Source organism: Danio aesculapii, chromosome 17 (assembly GCF_903798145.1).
Source record: "Danio aesculapii chromosome 17, fDanAes4.1, whole genome shotgun sequence".
NCBI lineage: Eukaryota > Metazoa > Chordata > Actinopteri > Cypriniformes > Danionidae > Danio > Danio aesculapii.
Genome location: NC_079451.1, coordinates 37,116,032 through 37,141,685, shown reverse-complemented (window position 1 = coordinate 37,141,685; position 25,654 = coordinate 37,116,032). Strand labels below are relative to the sequence as shown.

At 35.0% G+C, this 25,654-nt stretch overlaps 1 protein-coding gene across 2 annotated transcripts in view; it reads left to right on the top strand.

The window, feature by feature from the left end:
* The window catches only part of bach2a (BTB and CNC homology 1, basic leucine zipper transcription factor 2a), a 57,918-nt gene extending 39,964 nt beyond the window's left edge, over positions 1–17,954 (top strand). For both annotated transcript variants that reach the window (XM_056476907.1, XM_056476908.1), the window contains 3 exons: positions 5,442–6,896; positions 15,058–15,264; positions 17,278–17,954. In XM_056476907.1, the coding sequence (XP_056332882.1) occupies positions 5,442–6,896; positions 15,058–15,264; positions 17,278–17,673 (2,058 nt within the window). In that variant the 3' untranslated portion in view covers positions 17,674–17,954. The remainder of the gene's footprint in view (positions 1–5,441; positions 6,897–15,057; positions 15,265–17,277) is intronic.
* Positions 17,955–25,654: the final 7,700 nt, after the last annotated feature.

The window sequence follows — 25,654 nt, the reverse complement described above, 5'->3', positions numbered from 1 at the left end:
GCTGTCTTGTTCGTGTGGGTTTCCTCCGGGTGCTCCGGTTTCTCCCACTGTCCAAAGACATGCGCTATAGGTGAATTGAATAAGCTAAATTGGCCGTAGTATATGTGTGTGAGTGCTGGAGTGTATGGGTGTTTTCCAGTGTTGGGTTTCAGCTGGATGGGCATCCACTGCGTAAAAAATATGCTGGATAAGTTGGCGGTTCATTTCGCTGTGGTGACCCATGATGAATAAAGGGACTATGCCAAAAAGAAAATGAATGAATGAATAAGTAATGTAAGTCTACTATTATTTAATAATTAATACTATTAATGAATAAAATAAATAATCAAAATCACCATGTCAGGATAATTTCAGAAGACACTTAAGAGTTGAGCAAGGATGCTTAAATTGTTTTATCCTTCACAGGAATGAATGACATTCTCAAACACAAAAATAATAAACAGTGTAGAGTCTAGCTCAAAAAAAAATATATATATCTGACAAATCAGAATATTTTTCCATCAGAATATTTTGCTTGCAACATTACTAATAACATTAATAATAAGTAGTATAATTCTACTCTGAAATAATAAATCAAAATCAGCCTTCTAGAATAACTAGAATAAAGACACTTAAGACTGGAGCAATGATGATTAATTTAGTTTTCAATTCACAGGAATAAATGACATCTTAAAACATAAAAATAATAAACTGTGTAAAGTCTAGAATTCAAAAATATATAGATCAGAGTATTTTGCTTGCAACAGTAATAATAACATTATATTAAAGTAATATAATTCTACTCTGAAATAATAAATCAAAACCCACCTACTAGAATAAAGGCACTTAAAGGTGCAGTAGGTGATTGTCTTCAGAAACATTTTTGTTGTGCTGGTTGAAAGTCTCTTCACATTCCAATAGTATTGATTAAAGTAAAGAATCTAAATGTATTTATATGTGTTTTTATATTCTGGGTAAGGCATAAGACTAAAAAATGTTCATCCAATTAAATAGTGTCGGGCTGACAATTCCCATAATTCTGATAAGTAGCTCAAACTGTCTGTCAACAAATGTAGATTTGTACATCTGAGCATCTCTGACATTTGCGTGTGCACACGAGAGAGAGAGAGAGAGAAAGCAGTAGAAACAAATGCTGTAAATTATAAATTATTATTATAAATCCTGAATCAAGATTGGAGTTACTTTTGCATGCTATTTTAAAAACTATTTTAATCACGCAAAGCTGATGTAGATTTTATTGTGTTACGAATGGGTTATATGCACAGAAGTGTTGTTCATCCACTGAAATCTTCCAGCTAGGCATGGGGCGATATCGATTTTCAAGGTATACCGTGGTTTGGAAAAGTCAGGGTTTTAAAACAGTCAAAATTTTCTGCAAAACCGTTCCTAAGGTATGTGTACGATTTTTTTTATTTACTTTTTTATTTGTTTGTTTTTAAGGACAACAGTATCTTCAGCAGAAAAGATGCAGTTTTAAATTGTAAAAAAATCTGTTTTCGAAACAAATGAAGATGGAAGAAGTCAATAATTCCTTTAGCCTGACACGTTTACTGTACCAAAATAATATAAATGTTTCTCTAAATAAAATATATTGTGTTCAAAAGGAAAAAAGTTTTAGTTTTTTCCCCAGACATTTAAAAAGAAAATACTTTAGAGCAGTAATCACAATACCGCAAAACCATGATATGTTTATCCAAGGTTATCATACCGCCAGAATCTTATACCAGCCCATGCCTACTTCTGGCAAACGATTGATATGACGATTTTCAGTTTCATAAGGGACATTTTACAGCATCAATAATGTCGATTTTTATTTAGTTTAACAACAAAACATCAGTAAATAGCGCTATTCCGCCTAACCTGCTTTACTGAGCTGAAGTTGGTTTTATTTTCACATCACATTAGTTAATTTTGAAGAATGACAACCTGTGATGCTCTCCCTATATTGTTTACCATGCTACTTTGAATATTTGCTCTGAAACAGCATGTAAGTATGGCTTAGTAATAAGTGTAATTCCCGCACGCCGCAGGCCAATCACTAAACCCACAATAGTCGCTTTGGGATAAAGCGTGTGGGAGATTGAGAGCAGCGATCCTTGCATGCATGAAGTATTGCACATTATGACAAGTTTTGCTTGCTACACAACTGAAAGCGTGCTAGATATAATCCAGTCTTTCGTTCAGAATTATAGTATTATAAAGTACTGTAAAGTTTTCTAACTGGCTGACCTGATCTAGTGGGTCTCTGTCATCTTTAAGGTGCGCGTTCGTGATTTCAGAAGGCGTGGCTTTGGACGGCAAGGGAGGGACTGTGTTTCAAAGATATTATGCTAACCGGTTAGCATTTAGGCAGATCACCTTCTGCACCTTTAAGACTGGAGCAATGATGCTTAATTAAGTTTTAAATTCACAAGAATAAATGACATCTTAATACATAAAATGATAAACAGTTTAAAATCTAGATGCCAAAAATATATAGATTATAATTGTTTCACTGCACTGTCCATCAGATAATTTTCCCTTAAAGAATACAGTATCATGACAAAAGTTCTGCTTCATCGTAGAAACAGAGCAGTCCAACAGCAGTGTGTCAGAGCAGAAAACATGTTCATCATCTATCCACAACTTTCTTTGAGTTCTTATAATTGCTCTCATGTTGTTGTGTTTGCCTCTCAGAAGTATGATTTATTCATGGTCGATCCTCTGTGTAGTAACACTCGAGGTGCTTTGCTCGATCTCAAACCTCAAACTTATATTGCAATATCCCAGATATGTCAGAAGCCTCTGCTTATATATTAATTATCATTCATCTTCAAAACACTTAATGTCAGATTGTATTCTGTAATGACCAGAAAATTGGCTTCATATCTCATTCCCTCTCCTCAGAGTCACACTGAGCTTTATAGTGTCGAGTTTTTGCTTTCTGCTTTGTGTTGTACATGCGTCCCTGCCCGCTGCCCTCATTAGGATTGCTGGTTATAACATTAAAGGAGTCTCATATGGCGCTTGGCTTCCATAAAGACATGCTTCTGCAGGCGGCAGCTGCTGATGCCAGCTGAAAATAGATCCAGCGAATGCTCAGCATTTTCCCCCCTCTAGCTTTTCTATTTATTAGCAGCTCTGGGAGGACTGACGGAATGTCTGGGGGAGCTGGGTTTTCTATTTTAAAGAAGATGTTCTTGATGTGGTTGCGCTACCCCGAGTGTTCGTGGATACCTGCGAGAGAGAGAGAGAGAGAGAGAGAGAGAGAGAGAGAGACTGAGTGATTTAAAGTGATGAGGAGGGCGCTTTATTTTTGTTCCTAACGCTCTGCTTGTTTTATCAACCTGACGTAAGAGCTTGATGGGAGGCTCAAACCTTTAGCAGGTAGCAGTTTTAAAAATGTGATTTGAGGATAAGCAGATTATTTTCAGTCATTTGGGGGTCTTAAAAAGGATTCTTGACTGCGCATTTTTTGGGGGATTAAAGATGTCATGAGGTTCGTATTTTGGATTCCTTTGTGCCTTTGCTGCCATTGAGAATTTTTGGGTTTATTTCATGAAAGAGGTCACTTAGTTTACACTTGTACATTCAATACCTTATCACTTTTTAGAAGTACCTTAGTACTTTCTTTAAAAAGGGTATGCTGTAAGTATATGCAGTAAGTGCACAAACTGTAAAATTAAAAAGTGACACAGGAATAAATGTACATATAGCAATATTCAAACTACAATAATTCATAATATTACAGTATTTCTTACTCTAATATTACAAATATTTCTACACAATTTTTTTTACTGTAACTACAAAAAGTCTTAAAGCAAACTTGAATTATTGAGATAAACATTTAGTATTTATTAAAATGATGCATGTTCATTAATTTAAATACATTTAACTACATTATATTTAACATCATGTAAAAATCTTTAAATGTTGTTAATCATTTTTAATAATTTCAGTGTATATTATAAGGCTAAGATTACAAAATTAACGTTACATATAAAATCAAAAAAGGTAATAAGCTGAACTGTTGAAAAAATTCAATAAAGTCGTATGCTATTTTAAAGGTGCAGTTGGTGATCTGCTAAAATGCTAACCGGTTAGCATAATTTCTTTGAAACACAGACTCTCCCCTGCCGTCCAAATCCATGCCTCCTGAAACACGAGCGTGCGCACCTTAAAGATGACAGCAGACAACCCACTAGTTCATGTCATTCGCCAGTTAGAAAACTTCTTCTGCAATTCTGAATGAAAATCTGTATTATATCTAGCACGTTTTCAGTTTTGTTGCAAGCAAAACTTGTCATAATGGTCTCACTCTCTCATGCACATTGTCCTAAAGCGACTACTGTATGCTTAGTGGTTGGTTGGCAGCGTGCAGTAATTTGACTTATTACTAAGCCATACATGCATGTTGTTTCAGACTGAATATTCAGAGTAGCGGTAAACAATATAGGGAGCATGATGACAGGTTGTCATTGTTCAAAAATTAACTAATGTGATGTGAAAATAAAACCAACTTCAGCTTACTAAAACAGGCTAGGCGAAATAGCACTATTTACCGATGTTTTGTTGTTAAACTAAATAAAAAACGACATTATTGATGCTGTAAAAGGTCCCTTATGAAACTGAAAATAGTCACATCAATCTTTCACTGGAATATTTCAGTGGCTGAACAATACTTCTGAGCATATAACCCATTCATAACACAACACAATCAGCTTTGCATGACTAAAATAGTTTTAAAACAGAACATTACCTGTCTAACAGAAATACTTCAGCCACGGTGTCATCCTTCCCCCAGCGTGAAAAAGTAACTACAATATTGATTCAGGAATTTAACAAGTTTTAATTCAGCATTTGATTTTGTGATTGTCTCGTCTGCATATGAATGCGCGGCACACGTGTACGTGCAAATGGCAGATCTGCGTGAACAGAGATGCACCGTTGTACAAGTCTACATTTGTTGACAGGCAGTTTGAGCTACTTATCAGAATTATGGGAATTGTCGGGCCGACAATATTTAATTGGATGAGCATTTTTTTTTTTTTTTTATGCCTTACTTAGAATATAAAAACACATATAAATACATTTATATCATTTAATTTAATCAGTACTATTGGAATGTGAAGAGACTTTCAACCAGCACAAGAAAAAAATGTTTCTGAAGACAATCACCTACTGCACCTTAAACAGCATCTGTTTTAAAGTTGATCCTTTTTCACAAACATGCCATGGCTTCCAGATGATGCATCTTATCTGTGGCATAGGAAGAGTTAATGTCTGCTAATACTGTATCGTGCATATTTATTATTTACTGGAAAATTGCTTCTATAGATCGGTATAGAGGTTAAAAGTACTGGAAGGAAATCTTAAGTAACAATGGTGGTCTTAAGTAACAAATGAAAAGCTACAAAAGTAGACCATTTCATTTAATTGTCCGTTTGTTTTGCTTTCTCTAGGTCACAGAAAAAGGCTTTGCCCCTCTGTTGCAGTTTGCATACACAGCCAAGCTGCTCCTCAACCGGGACAACATCCAAGATGTCATGCGCTGTGCTGAATTCCTGGGAATGCACAACCTCGAAGACTCCTGCTTCCGCTTCCTAGAAGGCCAGATGAAGAGTGAGCTAGATGGCATCCACACCAGCCTGAGTCCCCCATCAAATCAAACCCTGCTCCAGAACCATCATAATAATAAAACAGAGGATGCAAAAGTGCAGCTGAAGGACTCCAAACCACCACTGTTCGGATCAAGGCTGCATTCTGAGACTGAGCAAGTGAAAATGCATCAATCCGACCAACCTCAGCCCTTTGACCTCCCTCGCTATCCCAAATATAGGAAGTACCATCAGGTTCACGCCAAGCACAACACAAGCACCTCTTCGCACAGCAGTACCTTAAGCTTACAAGGCTCCCTGCAGGACACTGTCACCAGCAGCAATGCCCGAGGCCTGGATCTCTCCAAGGTGAAAGCAGAACCAGCCAATGGGGAAGTCTGTGTGCCGTTGGATTTGTCCGAGTTGGAACAGGACGGTCTGGTCAGGGCTAAAGAAACTGAGATGGACATAGAAATGGAGTTTGATGGAAGGCAACTTAGTTCAACACCCAATGAATTCCCAGCAAGCAAACGATCACCGGTGTGCCTGCGCTCCCTTGTTAAAAAGGAAGTCTCATCTTCAGATCATTGTCTTTCCACTGATCTGCAACTTTCCAGCAGAACTTCCCCAATTCGGGAACAACAGGTTGTCGCAATTCAGGAACAACTGGTTGACTTCCAAAAGCACTATCAGGCTTTTGTTGGAGGACTCTCATCAAAGCAATTACCAGATGGAGTGTCTCTCAAATCGCTTTCCCTTGAGAGGATTTGTTCACAAGATCCTGAACAAGAGAGCGACAGAAAAAGTGTAATCTTTTCTTCTCGAGGCCCCTACCATTTGGCGCCCGCACATTCATATCCTGATGAGAGTTGTTTGGGGCAGGAGACTCCGGAAGACCTGTGGGCAGGATCCAGCCAGTCGTTCCCCTGCTCCCAAACTCTGTCCCCAACTTCTGCCTCTCAAGACCCCCCTTTGCCCTATCGCAGGCGCCCAAAGAGCAGTTGCCCGGTGCCCATTAAAATGTGCTCCCGTTCTACTCGTGCCGAGAGCCATGTCAGAACCTCTAGCTCGTGCTCTTCCTACTCGTACGCTGATGATGGCAGTGGAGGCTCTCCTTCCAGCCTGCCCCAGTTCGAGCTCTCTACCTCTCCTTGTTCCACCATGGCACGGTGCCTGGCCCTTGAACACCGGGAGAATAGCACATCGGGGCCACCAAAAATCAAGTGCGAGAAGTCCTACGACACTAATTCAAGTGATGAGTCTGGATCTTTTTCTGATGGCGATAGTGAGTCATTTGCCACCAAAGAGCGCACACCAGAGGTTAGTGTACACTGCAAAAAAAATAAATGTCAAAAGTTTACAGTAAAAAAACTGACTGCTGTGGTTGCCAAAATTTTACCTTTAATCATTCTGGCAAGTAAATCTACCAGTTTTTTTGTTTGTTGTTTTTTTTAACGGCCAGTATTTTAGAGTGAGAATCAACTTGTATACAATGTTTAATTTTTAATATATACATTTGTTTTATTTCAAAAAATTTACAGTAAACTACCATACTTTATTCATTAATTTGATTGTTATACGCTAGTCTTTTGAAGAATTAACATAGACAAATACACATACCTTTGTTACACAGACAAAAACATAACCATAAGCATTTGGGGTGGAAAAAGTCATATGATGCTCATCACAAACAACTTTTCCCACAAGCAGAGAAACATACTACTATATACACTCACCAGCCACTTTATTACATACACCTGGTCCAACTGCTTGTTTACCCAAATTTCTAATCTGCCAATCACATGGCAGCAACTCAATGCATTTAATCATGTAGACATGGTCAAGACGATCTGCTGCAGTTCAAACCGAGCATCAGAATGGGGGATTTAAGCGACTTTGAACGTGGCATGGTTGTTGATGCCAGACGGGCTGATCTGATTATTTCAGAAACTGCTGATCTACTAGGATTGTCATGCACCCCTATCTCTAGGGTTTACAGAGAATGGTCCGAAAAGTAAAGTAAAATATCCAGTGAGCAGCAGTTGCACTGTGGGTGCAAATGCCTTGTTGATGCCAGAGGTCAGAGGAGAATGGCCAGACTGGTTGGAGCTGATAGAAAGGCAACAGTAACTCAAACAACCACTCATTACAACCGAGGTATGCAGAAGAGCATCTTTTAGGAGGATAACGCACCATGTCATAAAGCGCGAATCATCTTCTTGAACATGACAATGAGTTCAATGTACTCAAATGGCCTCCACAGTCACAAGACTTCAATCCAATAGAGCACCTTTGAGATATGGTGGAACGGGAGATTCACATCATGTATGTGCAGCTGACAAATCTGTAGCAACTGCATGATGCTATCATGTCAATATGCACCAAAATCTCTGAGGAATATTTCCAGTACCTTGTTGAATCCATGCCCCGAAGGATTAATGCAGTTCTAAAGGCAAAAGCTGGTCCAACCTAGTACTAGTAAGGTGTACCTAATAAAGTGGCCTGTGAGTGTAATAGGCACTTTGTGTCATTTACACAGCTTCCAATCACCATCATGGTAACACACAAAACATTAAAGTAATGCAATAAGCATGAACATAAAACATCATTTATGAGGAAAAAACTAAAAAGAACCATAGTAATGTCATTACCATACCAATTACCATATATATATATATATATATATATATATATATATATATATATATATATATATATATATATATATATATATATATATATATATATATATATATATATATATATATATATATATATATATATATATATATGGTAAATAACCGTACAGTAAATGGACTTTTCCAGAATTTCCTACATGACACTACATTTGTCTACTTTTTTGTTGACATTACTATGGTTCTTTTTAGTTTTTTCCTCTTAAATGGATATATATATATAAGGAAACTTACTAACAACCAGGCAACAGATTTTCCGTGTATCATTTTTACAGATTTTATCATTGACATCACAGCCAATTTTTAGTGCTTTTTACAATAATTATGGTTTCAAAGCAGCTTTAAAAAAAGGTGCACATTATTGCATTACAATCAAATTAAGTTAAAGATGCAATCAAATAAAAGTTATTATATACAGACACAGTTAACCTGCAGTTTTATCAGATATAGGTAATGTCTATGTATACATGTTTAATGAAGTGAATTTGTGTATGAAGTGTATTTGTTGTCCTTGAAGTCCTCCATTGTTGGGATCAAAGTGTGAGAATCAAAATCAGAATGAATACATCGTTTAATCGAATTGAAATATTCGTGTCTCAGTATGAAGTGCAGCATTGTGTTCTTTTACACACAAGCAGTTCGTGATCTTTGGTCATGATATTTTCTTTGTCTTTGTGCGCCTACATCCATTGTAAAGGCACACAAACACAAACTCATTATTGCATTTCTTACCTTAGACATGAATTTGGGAATGCAGCGTTTTCCCAAAATGAGAGAAACAGAGCAACTTAACCAGATGGTGTGTGAACACAGGAGAAGCTTTTAGAGCTTACAGTGTTTTTTTTTCTCTCAAAATAAAAGCCTAATGTTCTGAATATGTTTATAAATGAAGAATTTGAGAGATCTATGAATAGGATTTTTGCAATTATATTATATAAATTATGCCATTGTTGTCATTGTTAATATCATCCTACATTTATTTGATAAATTCATTCATTCATTTTCTTTTTGGCTTAGTCCCTTTATTAATCTGGGGTCGCCACATCGGAATGAACCCCCAATTTATCCAGCATATGTTTTACGCAGCGGATGCCCTTCCAGCTGTAACCCATCACTGGGAAACGCCCATACAATCTCATTCACACGCATACACTACGAACATGTCTTTGGACTGTGGGGAAAACAGGAGCACCCAGAGGAAACCCACGCGATCAGGGGGAGAACATGCAAACTTTACACAGAAACGACAACTGACCCAGCCGAGGCTCGAACCAGCGACCTTCTTGCTGTCAGGCGAATGTGCTACCCACTGCACTGAAAGAATATATTTGTATTTTAATATTTTGTTAAATATTTTAACTTAAAAGTCCTGTGAAGTGCTTTAAAATGGGCATTTTTATTCGATGTTTGGCAATCTCAACCGAAACACAAAGACATAGTGGGTGGGACATAGTGTAGCTCCTCCCCCTTTAAAAACAACCAATAGCGTTTTGCTTTATCAACTCTGCCAGTGAGAATACTTAAGTGCATCAAATGAAAAGCAAATGAGAAGCATCTTAAAGGGGGGAGGGGAGGGGGGCATGTTGGATACTAGAGAGCATTTGATTGGTCACAATTTGATGAGAAGCTAAAGTATGAGGTGACCTGAATAAAACCATTGATCCATTTAGGCAGAAGTGACAAAGTATAAGCTTTAACATGTTTTTATCAGTTTTATATTTCTTAAACGCCAATTTTGTCACAAACAATACTGATTCTAACATCTAAAAAACATCAATTTCATTGGACCTGTTTTGCATTAAAAAAAGTCATGTTTTGGGGTCTCCAACAACATGCTGATATGCGTGCAAGGTCAAAAAACACTTTCGTTGTCTTAAAATATGCATTTATTTTTACGAAATTATCCCAGCGACTCCCATATGAATCGTTCATTTGTTCCCAAAAAAACATGCTTAGCGCGAAGCTAATCTGCGGTGATTGGTCCGATGACACAGTCTGTTGCGATGGGTCGACTGCGTTCAGCATGAGACAAAGAGAAAAACTCACCATGGTTATGAAATAGCAGCCAGAGAGAATATGAGAGCCCAATGCAGAAATGCAATAAATCAATGCAGTTAAAGTCCAGCATATTGCTCGACTCTTAAACCTAACCCCAAGTAATAACAATGACACACATTCAGTATTAATCCACACAAAAATCCATGCAAAAATTTAACTATTTTAAAAATTGACCGTGCCGCATGTGTGAGGAACAGCTGATGGTGGCCATAACAAAGGCAAACAGCAGAGGATCGCCAGTTCAGAAATGCATTTAAAATCGGTAAAGGAAGAAGCATGCGTCACAGTTTTAACATGGTTTTGGATGCGATTTGTGCCCCATCAAGATTTAACCTGAGAGATAGAGTACAAACACTGATCTATAACAGATACGTGATTACAAGCCGCGCGGGGTGATTACAACTTATAACACACAATTAAACACACATTTTGCAAACTACACAAAACGAAGCAACTATTTTAATGACACTTACATGTTATAATTGGGAGGAAGAAGAAACGGGTCCATATGAACTGTAAAAGTACTGACAAAGTCCCATAGTCTCTGCTGCTCCTTCAATAGCAAACGGCCAGCGAATCCCGCGTTGCAGCGTAGGCTATTGTATCAAAAAATCTGAAAAATGACAGGAACAAACACAGCACTAGGTTGGCTATACTGTGGTGTTGATGTGAGAATTAACTTTAACCCTTTATTATTTGGTGATTTCGACCGTATTGACGTCGATGCGATCAAACAAAAGATCCGAACCCAACTCGATTCGTTTACTCCACTTTGAGTCAACTATTTTGCTAAGAAATCAATAGTTTTAAACATGCTGCACCTTTAGATTTAAATTTCAGCTGGATGTTTTCATTCACTTAGAGCTGTGTTACACACTGCATGGAAGGTCATTTTCAAAAACCCATAATAGGGGCTCTTCAACAATAAAAATATGTATTATTCATGCATTCATTTTATGTATTCATATTTTTCAATATAACCAAAACATTGAAAAAAATCACATACCCAATTTTGTTTAATGATTTATTATTAATTTTTTTTATTTAATTTTTTATAAGAGAAAAAATCAGTTAGATTTGATATTCCTCAAATCCCACAGCCCAATGAGGGGGTATTTTTGACATCTGAGCTTTGTATGGGCACAAGTTCAAATCTGTTTCTTGATCCCATTAAAAAAACAAAATCCCTATAAATACAAAATGAAGCCATAATCATTACAAAACATTCCCACATTTGATTCCCCAGCTACTCAGATCGAGAATCGAGCTGCAGGAACTTGGCAAACACTGAAGGGTTGCCATGGCAATAAGCTCAGAGCCTCAGGTCCCAATGACATAATTGTCCCTCCTCCTGACAAGCGCTGACACACTGCCAGATCAACAATCTGGCTATCATCTTTTGCTGTCTCATTTAGTTCTTTGATTTTTTTTTTTTTTTTTTTTTAAAGAACCAGTTTGAGGAGTTGTCAGTTTCCAAGGGACTGCGTTTTTATGGAAATGTCAGAAAGTGTTTTTGAAGGCAGCCACACAAAGAAACAGACATTTTCGCAGCAGCAATATGAAACTGATGGCTTCAGGTTCTTTAATCTGACAGCTTTCTGAGCTGCTGTAAAATAGCTCATTTATGCGCACCAGTGACTACAAACCAGTTTGCTAGTAATGTGGCAGGTTTCTGCAATGTCTGGCAACCATAAACAAAACACTTTGGTTAATGCAGTGCCAAAAAAACAAAAATTCAGAATAAGATATTAAAGGTGCTGTGTGAAAGTGTTTGACTCTTCTAAAGCATAAAATACCACAATATGTTAACATGCCAAGTGAACATTCTTGTTTATCTGAAAAACAATGCTGAAGTCAGATATTCTGCTTTGAAAATGTGTTTTCCGTGCCAGAACGCTGTCTTTGTTTTGGTCTTTTAACCTGCCCACTGCCACTTTAGCCAATTATATGTCAGCACCCCAAGTTGCTTTGGTGGAAAATAGTGTATTTCATTCATTCATTCATTCATTCATTCATTCATTCATTCATTTAGAAATTAATGAATGTGCCTGTGAGCGAAATGCGACCTCCGGTGGACAGTAGCAGAATGAGAACCCATAAAATCATTACAAACCATCCAATTTTAACCAATATAACTGTATTTATAGTGATCTAATGGATTTAGTGTGTTTTGGGACATATTCCATTAGGATTTATAAGCTTTAACATGCTGACAATAAACAAAATGGAGCTAAAAGTGGATCATTGGCCATAATAACATTGTAAAAACATGCACAGTACGACAAAAATTCAAGACAACAAATATTTTTATATTGCCTTGCTTTATTTTAATAAAAAGATTCATTGGATTTCCAAATTTATATTGCAAACTAGTTTTTTTGGGCTGAGTTTAAACAAAGAAATGAAGTTGAACACTTCTAAATTTAATTTGTTTAAATTCAGCCCAAATAAATTGTTTGCGATCACTTACCTTTAAAAAATATCCAATCAAATCCAATGGATATTTTTTCAGTGCAGGTTTCAACTTTTTATTTTAAGTTATGCCAAGTTTAACTTAATATTTTTTGTCAGTTTGATTAATGTTGATTAAGTTGAGATGACTGGAAAAGTTCATTTGATTGAGCAAAAAAAATTGAGGCAGCAGCTTATTTATTTATTTATTTTTTTTTAAACTGTATGGGAACCACTTAAAGTGCTACATATTTAAATATGGTGATATATAACACCTTAACCACCTTAAAGAACCATTAAAAACCATTACTGGTACTATATAGCACTGAAATTGCTTCCCCTATATGATTTTGAATTGAAGTTCAACTTCGTAATGCTAAATAGTACAACAAAAAACTGCTGAAGAACCAATATATTTTTGTGAAGGCAACAATTTAGCAGTAGAAACTAGGGCTGGGCGATATGGCAAAAATGCAATCTCACTAATTCTTCCAGTGAATCCACAAAAATTAAAGGGTCAACCTAATGACAACATTTTTGGCCGATAAATTTTTGGTTGCTGAAAAATCTGTACATCTCTAATATCAACACACTTTTAGATTCCTATTGTCACACATTTCTGTTTGTGATTGGCTCTTAGATCGATATACTGTAGTAGAGTAAAAAAGTCCAGAGCTTATCATTGTTATTGACAAGTTTTATCGCGATTCCATATCATATCGTTTATCGGCCCAGCCCTAGTAGAAAAACCAAAAAATTAGGTTCAAACATAATGCAACATTTGAACCCAAATATAGTGTAGAATTCTCTGCAGAAACGGTCTTTCTTTAGCCGTCTTTATAGTGCCCTTCACTTTGCTGGAGTTTAATGCTCCCAGCTGCAGGTCCCCAGACAGAAATGGGGCATCGGCCCCCAGGCTCCCATCTGATGACGGGCCGTTTCACCTCGCTGCCTAACAGATGAGCCCTACTTCACAGTAGCACTGCCTTCTCCCAGAAACCAGCCCACTTCAGAGAGGAGGAGAGGAGCGAACGTGCCTGTGCCGCTGGAAGCCTAATCTGTCATTCTAGCCTTATTACAGAGCTCTCAGTAGTGGAGCGGTTAAATATAGACCTCCATTTTACACAGACTGAGCAGTGGCACAAGGTCACCGCAGAGAGAGAGCCAGTATTTGTCATGGCGAGCACTGTGACGGAGAGCTTTAAGTCAGGTTTCATCTCAGTCTGAAATGAGAATACGGTCACGCTGTTTGTAGAATTCGTAATTGATGCGTAATGCGTGCTGTAGTTTGTGTTTATCTGCATGACATTTTCAGAGATTGGCTGAACAATCTGAAGATTAAACTGAAAGCTCTTTGGCTGACGACTGTTATTATCACCTGTTAGAAGACACATTCAGATTGGCTGATCTCGGTGGAACTGTACTAAAAATGTACTAAATAGAAATACTATATACTAAATAAAACCAGTATTAAAACCGATATTAATCTAAATTAAAGTTTTATGCTGTAGTATTTTGTCAAATCTAATTTTTTCAGCAGTCCCTCACAATGATTCTGAAATGTAATGATTTGGTGCTTGACACCTTTATTATTGTCAGTGTTAAAACAATTCATTTTTTTTTCATAAAAATGTGATAAATGAGTCTTTGATAGATAGAAAGTTCAAAATAACAGCATTTATTCGAAAAATGTGTTCATTTTGAACTTTGCTGAACAGAATTTATAAAGTATAAAATAAAACATATACAGTGCATCCAGAAAGTAAAACCCAATAAATTAAGAGAATTCAAACCAACTGAGTACTGTAAAACCCTGTAAGTTAAGGCAACTCAAACCGTTTGAGTTAAAAAAAACTAATCCTGATGAGTACTGTGAACTTACTCAATTTAAGTTGAAGTAATAGGGTATTTAATTAACTCATTACCTTCAACACTGACTTCAAAACTCTTTTCAAATGAGTAAAATTAACTTTCAGTCAGTTTTGAGTTAACTACACTCAATTCATTTGATAAATTTGACTGTTGGTTTTACAGTGTTCAGATGTGCCTTTTTTGGCATGCAAATAAATAAAACAATGCATATGATTTAGATGGCAGTGTCATCTAGTGGTGAAGCAGCATATTTTCATTGAAGCACAGGTACAGTACATCTTGTCTGTATGTGCATTTATAGTTGTTTTGCTTTTATTTTTCCTTTCTTTCTTTTAGTACAATAAATGATGTTCCAAGCTGTATGCTGTAAATGTATCTAACTATAATGCTCTGTATGCTTGCAGGTGAAACTGCCTTTCTCAGTCGACCAGATCACGGAGCTTCCCCGCAACGACTTCCAGCTGATGATAAAAATGCACAAACTGAGCTCGGATCAGCTAGACTTCATCCACGACATGAGACGCCGCAGTAAAAACCGTATCGCAGCCCAGCGCTGCAGGAAAAGAAAGCTGGACTGCATCCAGAACCTGGAGCGGGAGATTCACAAACTGGTAGGCTGCACAAATTACACTAACGCTCCACCAGAACCTCGATTTTAAAAGAGAAATGGTTTTGAAAAAATTAGTAGTAGTGAGCATTTTTATTTTATTTTATTGAAGACAAAGATTCAGGAAAAATGATTTTTGATGTCTCAATTTGCCATTTTTGGGCCACATATTCCATATAAAAATTGAAAGAAAAGAAGGGAATAAAAACATCCACATCACACTGCGAAAAACGCTTTTCTAACTTAGAGTTTCAGTTTTGTTTCTAGTTCAAATATCTAAACAATCTTTAATCAAGAAGCATTTTATAGACAAGTAAAAAATAATGTTTTATTTTCAGAAATATTGTCATAATTAAATCAAGTTTGCCTTAAAACAAACAAAATAACGAGCCAATGGAGTTAGAGAGGGTGGCGCAATGAGTAGAGCTGTCGCTTCACAGCAAGAAGGTTGCTGGTTCCAGCCTCGGCTGGGTCAGTTGGCATTTCTGTGTGGAGTTTGCATGTTCTCCCTGTGTTTTACGTGGGTTTCCTCCAGGTGTTCCGGTTTCCCCCACAAGACATGTTGGCGGTTCATTCTGCTGTGGCGACCCCTGATTAATAAAGGGAATAAGCCGAAAAAAAATGAATGAATGGAGTAAGAGAAATAATCTTGTTTTGACTTTGAAGTAGGTTTATTTTTCTAACCCCATTGGGAGATTATTTTGCTTGTTTTAAGGAAAAACTCAATTCATTTTCTGATATTTTTTTTATAAAAACACAAGAATATTTTTACTTGTCTAGAAAATTCTTCTTGATTTAAGATTTTTTGGATGTTTGGACTAGAAACAAGACTAAACTCTGCGAAAGAAAAGCATTTTTTGCAGTGCACAAGCAATTCTTTACAAAACCTGTTTACAAAGACCTGTTAAAACTGCAGAGTATGATGAAAAACACTATTACAACGTTACATACAAATAATGCATTAATCAATAGGGTTTTCATCAAGGTAATAGACAAAAAAGGATGCCAGATTTTGTCAAGCTGCTCAGGTTTTCTTTTGCAACCGTGTTCCCTCCAAAAACTAGAAATTATTTCTCCAAGCCACAGTTTACATGTAGGAGACTCCTTTTTCTTCCAAAATAGTAGCAATAAAGTCTTGGTTGTTGTTCATCTGTATAAGAGCAGTGTGTGTTCTTTACTTGACAGGGAATACATTTGCAAATAATTAAATCCCAAATTTTAAAAGCATTAATTGTAGCTGTAATTGCAGTTTAAACATTTCAGGAAGCACTTCAAAAATTCCATTCCAATAGTTCTGTGTCTTGGAGAAAATAAATAAAACTATGGGACAAATCAGCATCTACTGAATAACTTTTACTGATTTAAAAAAAAAAATTATGTAGTCTATGAATGACTTTAAATGTTTTGAATTACAATATATTCAGAGTTATACAATTTTACATGCTAACGACTAATATTTACCATACATGACCTATAATCATGGGTGAAAAGTGTTTCAAAAATTATTAATGTACTCTGAACATGTACATACAATAAAGCAAACTTCTTTTTTAGTTTTATACCTGCTAAAGTAATCTTTCTCGCAACTTAGGTCAATATTGTGGCATTGAAAAATATTTATTTGATGTTATATCTGAGACATATTTAATCTGCAACAACATGTATAAAGATGCCTTTGGTAATTAACTTTAGAAATGCACTATTACGCACACACGAGAATAGATTTCATTTCCAATATGCTTGGAAATTATTATACAAGTAATGTGGAAGATTCAACAAGATGATTGACAGGACATGTTTCTAAGCAACAGAATGGACCATTTAAAAATGCCAACAGACACAGCTGGACTCGAACCAGCGACCTTCTTGCTGTGAGGCGACAATGCTAACCACTGAGCCACCATGTTGTTCTAAATTAAATGTGTTGGAAAAATAAAAAACTTTTTTCTGTTAAACAGAAATTGGGGGATAAAATATACAGGGGGGCTAATAATTCAACGTGTTTCTCCTGTGTTAGGTCTGCGAGAGACAGAAGCTCTTAACTGAACGCAGTCAGCTGAAAACCTGTATGGGGGAGCTTTGGGAAAACTTCTCGTTTTTGTCTAAGGAGGTCTGCAAAGAGGAACAGCGCACTCCTCGATCACAGTATAATCCACACACAGACCCAGTTTTGTCAGGTACAGAGCTTCAAATCTCCCTCATTCCTAACAGTAAAGACATATCAGACTTCCAGAACCCAACCCAACCGCCACATTTACACCTAAGAGCAAACAGAGACACAGTGCCGTCCCAGGAAAACACCGCCTCCGTCAGGTCTGATCCCTCACAGACGGGCAGCGCCAGTGTCACCATTGATTTCTGCCAGGAAATGAAAGAGAAGTGTACGACCGGAGAGCTGCCTGAGAGGAACTGAGTCTGGTAAACTGCATTTGGAACGTTTAATGTGAATATTGGTTCGATATTTTTTGTGTTATTTTTTTTGGAAGTGTTACGTTTTGTTTGACTGTTCTGGGTCATTCTGAATCACTCGAGGTGTTTTTGTATTTGTGTGCTGCATATGGATATGTTCTCATACATACGGTATGGAGGCTTGCTTGATGCTATGGAATTTTTAAAAGAAATTAAAAGGTAATTGCAACTTTTTAATTTCATAATTCTGACTTTTTTACATTACAGTTAAGAGTTTGTAGCAAAATTGGGTTATATAGACTCACAATTGTCAATCCCTTTTCCTTCCATCTTTTTTGAAAGTTAAAACGCAACAAATTAAAAAAAAACAAAGCACATTTTTAAGTTAAAACATTAGCAATTTTGAAAAATAAAACGCATTTGTAAGTTAAAACAAGCAATTTTCTATTTTCGTTTGAGTTTTGGGTTTTTTATAGTTAACACAAAGCACATTTTAAAGTTAAACACAGGCCATTTTCAATTATTTATTTATTTTTGTTGCAGAATTGGCTTATATAAACACAATTGTAAGTTCTTTTTCCCTACATCATTTAGTTTAAGTTAAAACAACACGTTTTCTTTTTTAATTTGTTGCAGATTTGGGTTATATAAACTCACAATTGTAAATCCTTTATCCCTCCATTCCTTTTTTTAGTTAAACGCAACACATTTTAAAAAACAAAGCACATTTTTACGTAAAAAAAACAAGCAATTTTCTATTTTTTTCAATTATTTTTTTTTTTAGTTTGTTGTAGAATCAAGTTAAACACTCACAATTGTCACTTTATACTGTATTTCACTCCACCTTTTTTTTATTAAGTTAAAACACAATTATAAGTTAAAACACAAGCAATTTTTAGTTTTTTTTAGTTTGTTGCAAAATTGGCTTATATAAAATCCCAATTGTAAGTACTTTTTTTCCTCCATAATTTTTTTTTGTTGAAACACAACACATTTTTTGACCAAACATATTTTTAAGTTAAAACACAAGCAATTTTCTGTTTTTTTGTTTGTTTGTTGCTGAATTGGCTTATATAAAATCCCAATTACACAAAACAAAAAATGCAAGCAATTTTCTATATTTTTCTTTTTAGAGTTTGTTGCAGAAATGGTTTATCTAAACTCATAATTGCAAGTCCTTTTTCTCTCCATTGTTTTTTAAAGTTAAGACAAAACACATTCTTTTAAGCAATCTTAACAAACTTTAACTTAAAAAATGCGCTTTGTTTTTAAAAATGTTGTTTAAAAAAAAAAAACAATGGAGTGAAAAACGACTTACAATCATGAGTTTATATAACCAAATTCAGCAACAAACTCTAAAGACAATTTTTTTAAATTGCTTATGTAAACCCTCCATTCCTTTAAGTTATAACAACACATTTTTTTGTTAAAACACAAGCAATTTTCTATTTTTTAAGTTTGTTGCAGAATTCACTTATGTAAACTCACAATTGTAAGTCCTTTTTTGCCTCCATTCTTTTTTTTGTTAAAACAAAACACATTTTTAAGTTAAAACACAGGCCGTTTTTTTATTGAGTTTGTTGCAGAATTGGCTTATATAAACTCTCAATTGTAAGTCCTTTTTCCCTTCACCATTTTTTTAAGTTCAAACACAACACATTTTTCAAAACAAAACACATTTTTAAGTTAAAACACAGGCAATTTTCTATTATATTTAGGATTTTGTTAGGGTTAGGTTAGGACTCACAACTGGAAGTCCTTTTTCCCTCCATCATTTGTTTAGTTAAAACACAACACATTTTAACACATTAGTTAAAACCAACACATTTTTTGTCCAAGCACATTTTAAGCTAAAACACAAAAAGTTTTAGAGTTTGTTTGGTTGTTGGGTTATTGGGTTGTGTTTTAACTTAAAACACAACACATTTTTAAAACAAAACACATTTTTAACTAAAAAAAGGGATTGAGGGATAAAGGACTTTAAACATGAGTTTATATAACCCAATTCTGCAACAAACTCTAAAAACAAAAATTATTTATGTAAACTCACAATTATAAGTTCTTTTTCCCTCCATTGTTATTTTTATGTTAAAACAACACATTTTTAAGTTGAAACACATGCAATTTTCTATATATTTAATTCAAAATATTCTTCTCAACTTGTGAAACTTAGAAACTTGCAATTGGAAGTTTGTCTTTAGAATGTGAGAAGAACTAGAAAAAAAAGAGTATAAAGTCAGAATTACAACAAATAGTCAGAATTGCAAAAACTCAAAACTGCAAAAATATAAATCCAGAACTGCAAAACAGAATAAAAACTCACAACTGTGAGAAACTAGGTTGCAAGTTTGAGAAATAAATCAGAATTGTGAGACAATTATAACTGCAAGAAATGAAGTCTTATTTTTTCACAAAAGACTTGTTTTTGCAATTCTGAGATTTCGTCACCAATTTGAAGGAAAAAAAGTAAAAAATGTTGATATAAAAACGCTGAATTTCTGAATACCAAGACTAAAATATAGCGATTACTTATTCTTTTTTAAATCCTATGGCAGAAACAGGCTTCTATACATGCTTTATAGAAAGCTAAAATAATTCATGTAACATTTTCTGCATTTGTATCTGGTTCTCAGATTTATCTCAGGAAATTTCAAATCAATCAGCATATGCAAAAGTGATACTGAAAGTGTCTGAAAGTGTTTTGTATCTACTGTGTGTTCCAAGCATTCCTTACGTGCATCAAGAAGAAAAAAAACAAATAACGGAAAAGGAAACAGATGTTCACCTGAAGCCGAGCAATCTGTTTGTCAGCATAGAAAAATGAACATCTGATCTGAGAAAATAGCAGTCATAAATCATAACGCAGTTTCATCAATATTGACGATTAGCTGCTAATATGATTGTCCCCTCAAGTATTTAGTGAATTTTCCACAGATTTGTTTCCTCTCCCATGCTCAGTTTTCTAGACTGTTAAATGGTCGATCAGATATGCAAACTTTAGTAAATTCACTCATGTTGGCAGCTCAAATTGTGACCTCTCCCAACTGATTTGATTCCATCAGGACATCATGCACATGATCTTTTTACTCCTTTTACAAAAACATTGTAGTAGATCAATATTATTTTCCTTTCTTGTGTTTGGGATTTTTATTTTTGGGGAATTTTTAAAGGGTTAGTTCACCCAAAAAAATTTAATTTGTTATAAATTACCCTCATGTCATTCAAAAGACCTTCGCTCTTCTTCTCAACACAGCTTTATATATTTTAGGTGAAATTTGAGAGCTTCCTCATCCTCCATAGACGGCAAAGGTCTGATACATTCAAAGATATGGTAAAAATACCAAAAAACATCCTCAAACACACCACATGCTGCCTTTCATATTGCGCACATTAACATTTTAAGAGAGCTCTATGCATTGATGTGGACCCGAATGTGAAACAAAGTGCGACATGTAAGTATGCGCAATATACTGACACTGAAGAGAAGACAATGAAGACAAAGCCATTATTTTGAGACATTTAAAGATACAGAAAAAAAAATCCTTAAACAGACCACATGCTGCCTTCATTTGTTCAATCTGACCATTATTAGGCTACAATAACCCGTTTGTGTGCTCATAAACAAAAGTAAGGACTTTATTTAACATATTCTGTTCCTCAATGTCAGTATACTGCGCACATTCACATTTACGAGCCCACTATGCATTGATGTAAACTCTGAATGTGAAACAAAGTATGACATGTAAACATGCGCAATATACTGACACTGAAGAGAAGACATTATGGAAGAAGCCATTATTTTGAGACATTGAAAGATACAGAAAAATACCAATAAAACATCCTTAACCAGACCACATGCTGCCTTCATTTGTTCAATCTGACCATTATCAGGCTACAATAACCCATTTGTGTGCTCATAAAACAAAAATACAGACTTGATTTAATAGTTTCTTCTCCTCAGTGTCAGTATATTGCGCACATTCAAATTTACGAGAGTACTATGCATTGACATAGACTCCGAATGTAAAATAAGGTGCGTCGCGCGTGAATGTGCGCTTTATACTGACACTGAGGAGACGACACTGTTGAATACAGTAATTATTATTGTTTTATGTGCGCACAAAGTATTTTCGTGGTTTGATTTATATTTTGATTAAACCATTGAAGTAATATGGTCTGTTTTGAGGATGTGTGTTTGTATGCTGCTGTCAATGGAGAAAAAAAGAGCTCTCAGATTTCATCTAAAATATCTTCATTTGTGTTCTGAAGACGAAGGAAGGTCTCAGGGGTTTGGCACAAAATGAAGGTGAGTTATTAATAGCATCATTTTCATTTTTGTGTGAACGAACCCTTTAAAATGTTTGTGCGCTTAACCACACTCCACTCCAAGTTTCTGTACTAGTTTCACCTGTAAGCATTCTCAGTTCAGTTTGTTGTCTTGTAGCAGTTTTAGATGTTTGATTTACTGACACAGGATGAAAATTCATGCCTTAATGTTACAACATTTAGGGAAAACTCAATGCTGTGTTTTATTTGTGTTTAGTTTTGACACTCGCATCTGTAGGATCACAGTGCTTTTAATTGTTTAATTAATTTAGTCTATATAATTCAAAATAATGTGAACTGCATGACTTCAGTGTCTTGATTAAAGCATTTTTAAGCATTTTTTTCTACCAAATCCTTAGGGATTCTGGTCTTAAGTCTGTTTCGGATAAATAAATCCATAAAAAGGAAGAAAAAAATGGTACCCTGAAGAAAATATTCCATTTCCATGGAAAGTTTTCCATATTTTTTGATTCATAGATTGTTTTCTGATTGTTTATCCTTTTGAATGCTATTTATGCTTTATTAACATTTTGAATAGTTGGAAGTGATATGTGTTGGTGTATAAACTGCCAGTACTTTTTTGTTTTACGACTAAAATGTCAATAAAAGTCACTGTGTTAAACTGCTAAGTTGAATTTTCAACATCAAAAGTCAAAAGAGAAGAGATAAAAGTCCCATAATGCAATTCAGAGGCGTAAATAAACCAAAAACACTCGTGAATCACAAAATCCGGAAATTGTTAATGAACCGATTTTAGTTTTTGTTTTTTACAATGTATATTCATGTTGGTTCATTTGTGTGCCACAAACAATGACTCTCACATTACTGACTGTAATGAATTCTAAAATGTCTTGGAATGTTTACAAACTCTTCAGAAATCTGTGCATATTCTGACTTTTTTATTCTCTCGACCTCTTGAGTATTTGGATAAGCTGTCATGCCTTTTGTTATATGATGCGCCACAGTTGTGATATGAATCTTGCGATAAGGGCAAATATGAATAATGCTAATGACATTAGGGAATAATACCAAATCCTTAAACATTGATTCATTTGTTCAATCTGAACATTATCATCAGGCTACAATAATCCTTCTGTGTGCTCATAAAACAATAATAAGGACTTTATTTAACAGTTTCTTCTACTCAGTGTCAGTATAGGGCGCACATTCACATTTACGAGAGCACTATGCATTGACTTAGACTCTAAATGTGAAACAAAGTGCGACATGTAAACGTAAAATACGCAATATACTGACACTGAAGAGAAGACAATGTTGAATAAAGTCGTTAGTTTTGTTTCATGTTTCAGCTTTGTTATATTCTGATTGATCCACTGAAGTCACGTGGTCTGTTTTGACGATGTTTTTAGGTATTATTCTGGAGTTGTTGGATAAATATTCAGAATTTTCTATTCTCTAGACCTCTTGAGTATTTGGATAAGCTGTCATGCCTTTTGTTATATGGTGCGCCACAGTTGTGATTATTAATCTTGCGATAAGGGAAAATATGAATATTCATTAGCAGTTTACATGCTAATGTAATGTAATGACATTCAAAGATAGGGAAAAATACCTAATAAAAATCCTTAAACAGACCAGATGCTGCCTTTATTTGTTCAATCTGAACATTATCAGGCTACAGTAACCCTTTTATGTGCTCATAAAACAAAAATAAGAACTTTTTATTCAACAGTTTCTTCTCCTCAGTGTCAGTATAGGGTGCACATTCACATTTACAAGAGCACAATGCATTTACGTAGACTCCGAATGTGAAACTAAGTTTGACATGTAAACGTGCGCAATATTCTGACACTGAAGAGAAGACAATGTTGAATAAAGTCGTTAGTTTTATTTCATGTTTCAGCTTTGTTATATTCTGATTGAACCACTGAAGGCACATGATCTGTTTTGAGGTATTATTCTGGATTTTTTGAATAATTATTTGATCTCAATCTGACCATTATCAGGCTACAACAACCCTTTTGTGTGCTCATAAAACAAAAATAAGGACTTTATTTAATTTTCACATTTACCAGAGCACTATGCATTGACGTAGACTCCGAATGTGAAATAAAGTTTGACATGTAAACGTGCGCAATATACTGACACTGAAGAGAAGACAATGTTGAATAAAGTCAGTATTTTTGTTTCATTTGCGCACAAAAGTATTTTGTAGCTGTTATATTCTGATTGAACCACTGAAGGTCTGTTTTATTTGGTATTATTCTGGACTTTTTGGATAAATATTCAGACTTTTTTTATTCTCTCAACCTCTTGAGGATTTGGATAAGCTGTCATGCCTTTTGTTGTGTGATGCGCCACAGTTGTGAAATGAATCTTGCGATAAGGGCAAATATGAATATTCATTAGCAGTTTACATGCAGTAGGGAGAGTTTGAACATTCACAGATCTACCTGTAATATTGATATACCTCTCGTCTTGGACAAGGTCTGTAGCACAACTGGTTTACAACCTTTTTAAAAAGACTTTTACAATCGTTTCTTTTATGTAGATTTTGTATGTATTGTAAATATATTGTTTATAGTTATTTGTGGGATTCTTTTGCTTCCTTTTGTGACCTCAATGTTGATGATCTGTATTTGTTACATTCTCGAATGTGTCCGCATTGAATTTGTCTACTAGGATATGAAATAAATTGTTACGCATGTTTTATGCAGATTGTATGCGTTTTGCATCATTTGCTCTGAGGACTATGAAATTTGCATTCACTCTCAATTCAAACACAAACACTTGTGGAAATAAGAAAACTTTTTTATTTTCTTGGTAATTTGACTCAGCTTGCATCACATTTTATGGATGTAAGCTAAATGATTTAAAAATGTTCTCTTTGTTTGCCAGCTGTCTGAAGGTCTGAAGCATTTAGAAATGTGCACAGATGTCTTTTGGCTTCCATAATTCGACATGGAAAAGCTGCACACCATGCTTTGCTGGTAAATTAAGGTGCTTATAATAAAAAAAAACAAATCAACAGTACAAAACCGCACTACTTAGACCGCAATAAAGCTGCATTGAACCAGTGCTTTCCAAGCAGAGCAGATCAGAGCTAAACCCTTTGTCACTGATATCTCCATTCATATCTGCTCATGAACGGCCTGTTACATTCCTGCTGTCCTTCTGCCCTTCTCTTTCACTTTTTCATGATGGAAGAGATATCCAAGAATACGCTCTGTAAAAAAAAAATACACATTAGTACCAGAAAAAAGTGAAAAAAAAAAGTTCAATGCTATTACTGATAAAAATATTCATGATCAAAATTCATTAGTATTTCATATTCATAAGTAATACTAAAAATATACATTTAGGTTTTTATGTATATTTGTTATATTAGTAACAATTTATTACACATATATTTAAATATTTTAGCTTAGTATGTTTTTGTACGTGTATTTATATAGACATTAAAGATAGGCAGTGTACACGTTTACTTGCATGTTAATTTAAATTATGTAAATACTAGTGCTGGGCAAAAATTTATCGCAATTAATCGCATTTAAAAAATAAAAGCTCTGTTTGACATAGTTATGTATGTGTGTGTGTGTTAGATGGTTATTTTGTATATATGCTACATACATAAACAAAACCATACAAAACTATTTTGTTTTATATTTATATATATATATATATATATATATATATAT